Below are 3,454 nucleotides of genomic sequence, written 5' to 3' on the forward strand. Positions count from 1 at the left end.
TGTGTCTGTGTCTGCATGTGTAGGTGTCTGTGTCTGCATGTGTAGGTGTCTGTGTCTGCATGTGTACATGTCTGCGTGTCTGTCTGCATGTGTACATGTCTTTGTGTGTTTGTTTATCTGTGTGTCTACATGTCTACATCTATCTGTGTCTGTGTGCCTGTGTGTCGGTGTGTGGGGGCAGCCAGCACCCCTTTCTCCACCTCTGACCACCACCTTCCCCGCCATAGTTCTGGCCTCGGCAGCCTTGCGCACTCTGGGAGGGGCTTTGAGGCTCTGGACCCACCTCTCTCTCTTGCTCGTTCTTGGACAGCTGCATTTGCTTCAGCATCTGGGATCTCTGCTCCATCATCAGAGTCTTTTCATAGGTGAACGCAGAAATGTCATTTTCAACCTAGACAGTTCCACAGCACAGCATAAAAAACCAGGCATCAGACCAAACATCCCTGTTAACCCTGGCCCACATATCCCTCCAGACTTGCTGCTCTGGGTACAGACCCAAAGCACAGGTGCCCTGGGCTCCAGGACAGACAAACCCCATGCAGGAGTCACATGCAGCCTCTAGCCACAGGGGCTGAGGGGCAGGGGTGGGGCACTGGTACGCAGACTAGGGAGGGGGCTGGTACGCCGTGGGAGCAGATATGCAGGGGTGGGGAGGCTGGGACACAAGCTCGGTGGGGGCTGCTGGTGCACAGGCTCGGCCTTGCTTCACCAGGCCAGGCAGCATTTTGTTTCATAACTTGGAAATAATGTTATTGGAATGATTATTAAAACCAGTAACACCAGTTGGGCATAGTGGCTTATGCCTATAATCCCAGCACTCAGGGAGGCCAGGCAGGAGGTTAGCTTGAGGTCATGAACTCAAGACCAGCTAACCAAGTTCTACTAAAAATAGATTAGGCAGGTGTGGTGGCAGACACCTGTAGTCCCATTACTCAGGAGGCTGAGGCATGAGGATTGCTTGAGCCCAGGAGTCTGAGGTTGCTGTGAGCTATGACAACACAGTACTCTAGCCTGGGTGACAAGAGTGACACTGTTTAAAAACAAACAAAAACGAACCAGTAACATGCACAAGGCAACTCCACAGTGGGGACCTCATAAGCAAAAGCTATGACAAGTGACTCCATAGCCTTGGAAGGCAGAAGCCTGTTCAAACAAGGTCCTGAATCCAGAAGTCACACCAGGAGGAACATTACTTGGAAACCCGGTGCTTGCAACAAAGTAGCAGACCCCAAACCCACTATACAAAGCTGGATGGAAGAAGAAGACCCAGTGGGTGACAAGGGCCACATCCTTGCATCTGTGGGCCTCGTGCCTGCAGACTCAGTGCCTTGGGAGGCCCAGGCAGGAGTTGCGCAGGAACCCAGGAGTTTGAGGCTGTGGAGAGCAGTGGCCATGGAGCTCTGGGCCACAGGGTGAGACCCTGTTACCAAAAATAAAAAAATAAAAATCCCTACAGAGTAAGAAGAAAAAAAAATAACGAATAATCAAGTTCATAGGACTGACACAAGGAACCTAAAATGTCATCAGTAACAACATGAAGAAATGCCCCTCTCACTTGCAGTTAAAAAGCCATGAGCATAAGGCAGTTGTCCTGGCTCGGCAGTGGCTCACATCTGTAATCCTAACACTCTGGGAGGCCAAGGTAGGTAGGTGGACTGCCTGAGCTCATGGGTTCCAGACCAGCCTGAGCAAGAACAAGACCCTGTTTCTAAAAATTGCAGGGTGTTATGGTGGGTGCCTGTAGCTCCAGCTACCTGGCAGGCAGAGACAAGGAGAATCACTTGAGCCCCAGAGTTTGACATTGCTACGAGCCAGGATGTCACAGCACTCCACTGAGAGCAACAAAGTGATACTCTGTCCCTCTCCCCCCCCAAAAAGCAATTTTCCCATGCAATGTGGGGCCCTGCACAGGGGCCCAAGGGTGTCCAGGCACACAGCACAGGGAGGCACCGAGCTGCTCCCTGGGAGTGAGCAGCGTGCTGTGGCCACGCCAGGTGCCAAAGAGGGGTACAAGCTGCATTCCTGTAGCTGGGCCTGCGCTCACCATCTCTACCACCTCAACCTCGGCGCTGATCCGCAAGTGGTACAGGAACGTCTGCAGGTCCTTCTTCATCTGGATGCTGTTGTCGTCCTCCTGGGCCACTGTGAAGATGCGCATCCGGCACTTGCGCCACACCTGGGGAGCAGGCACCTGCTCAGCCTCGGAGCTGCTGGGAGCCGCCCCTGCCACCCACCTTGTGCTGGCGCAGGAGGAAGGGCAGCAGCATGAGCGTGCCACCATCGTGCACGATCCACCACACGTCAATGCTCCCACCGCCCCTGCCACCCACCTTGTGCTGGCGCAGGAGGAAGGGCAGCAGCATGAGCATGCCACCATCGTGCACGATCCACCACACGTCAATGCTCCCACCGCCAAAGCGCTCCTGGTTTTGTGGAAACAAGTCCACATTTTTGGCCACCAGCAAGGCCTGCTGTGCCGCAGTGGTGTCACGGACGGTGTCTGTGGGGAGAGGCCACCACAGGTGGGTCGCCAGGGCAGGGGGGTTTTGGGAGCCCCGAGCTGAACATGAGAGCACATGGAGGGCTAAGCTCCCCCAAAATGTGCCCAGACAGCAGCAGCTGCGGGAGGCAGACAGGGCAAGGTAGTGGGGTCCCGGTGGAACCCTTACCCTTGACTCATCAGCCCCTACACACTGGTGCACACAGTCAGCCTGGAGACCATGTTCCCTGGGACCATGCAGAGCCCACGCTGGCCTCACCTACCAATGAAGTTCCTCCAGGAGAAAGGGTTGTCCACCTGCTTCCAGGACGCGGGCCAGGCCATGAGCACCGTGTTGTGCTTCATGCCCCCAAGTCCGGCCGACTGGACCAGGTGGGAGGTGCCATCCCGCAGGTTGGAGGAGACAACCAGCTGGCAGAAGCCCTTGGTCTTTTCTGCACCCATCAGAGACCGGATGTTCTGCAGGACACAGGCCAGGTCAGTGCAGTGGCCCCAAGAGTGGCATAGAGGGTACTCCTAACATCCCTGCCACCCCTGCTGAGGTGCCACAGGCTGGTGTGTGTACACACATGTATGTGGAGAGGCATGGACAGCAGGGTGTACCTGGCATCACAGGCAGGTGACACAGGGCACACGAGGCCGGATGGCTCTTTGGGGTGACCCAAACTGTCACAAACCCACCCTGTTGTTTGTGGACACTTTGCACTGTATGCTACATACCCAGGACTCTATTTAGATTATAGCATTTCATAGGGGCCAGGAGTGAAATACCAGAGAAGCCACAAAGCAGACACCACTACTGCACAGTTTCTGCCTTTCCCTGTCCTCTCGTGGGCATCTACCCAGGGTGGCACAGCCCAGCAGCTTATTTCTAGGAGAGGTAGGACACAAGTGAGGCCAAACCCTGTGTCAGGCTGAGGTGCTATGGATGCTGGCCTCCTGCCCCTGCCTCGC

General features: G+C 55.4%; 1 protein-coding gene across 1 annotated transcript; it reads right to left on the reverse strand.

Annotated features, from left to right (window-relative positions):
• Window positions 1-252: 252 nt before the first annotated feature.
• Window positions 253-2,959, reverse strand: LOC105888433 (solute carrier family 12 member 7-like; the record flags this gene model as incomplete). Its single annotated transcript, XM_012814057.1, has 4 exons — window positions 253-391; window positions 2,045-2,176; window positions 2,331-2,500; window positions 2,764-2,959. Coding segments are annotated over 4 exons (637 nt in total), but the record flags the coding sequence as incomplete, so codon positions are not given.
• Window positions 2,960-3,454: the final 495 nt, after the last annotated feature.

This window comes from Otolemur garnettii, unplaced genomic scaffold (genome assembly GCF_000181295.1).
Source record: "Otolemur garnettii isolate 467f Iridium unplaced genomic scaffold, OtoGar3 scaffold01604, whole genome shotgun sequence".
In the NCBI taxonomy this organism is placed as follows: Eukaryota; Metazoa; Chordata; class Mammalia; order Primates; family Galagidae; genus Otolemur; species Otolemur garnettii.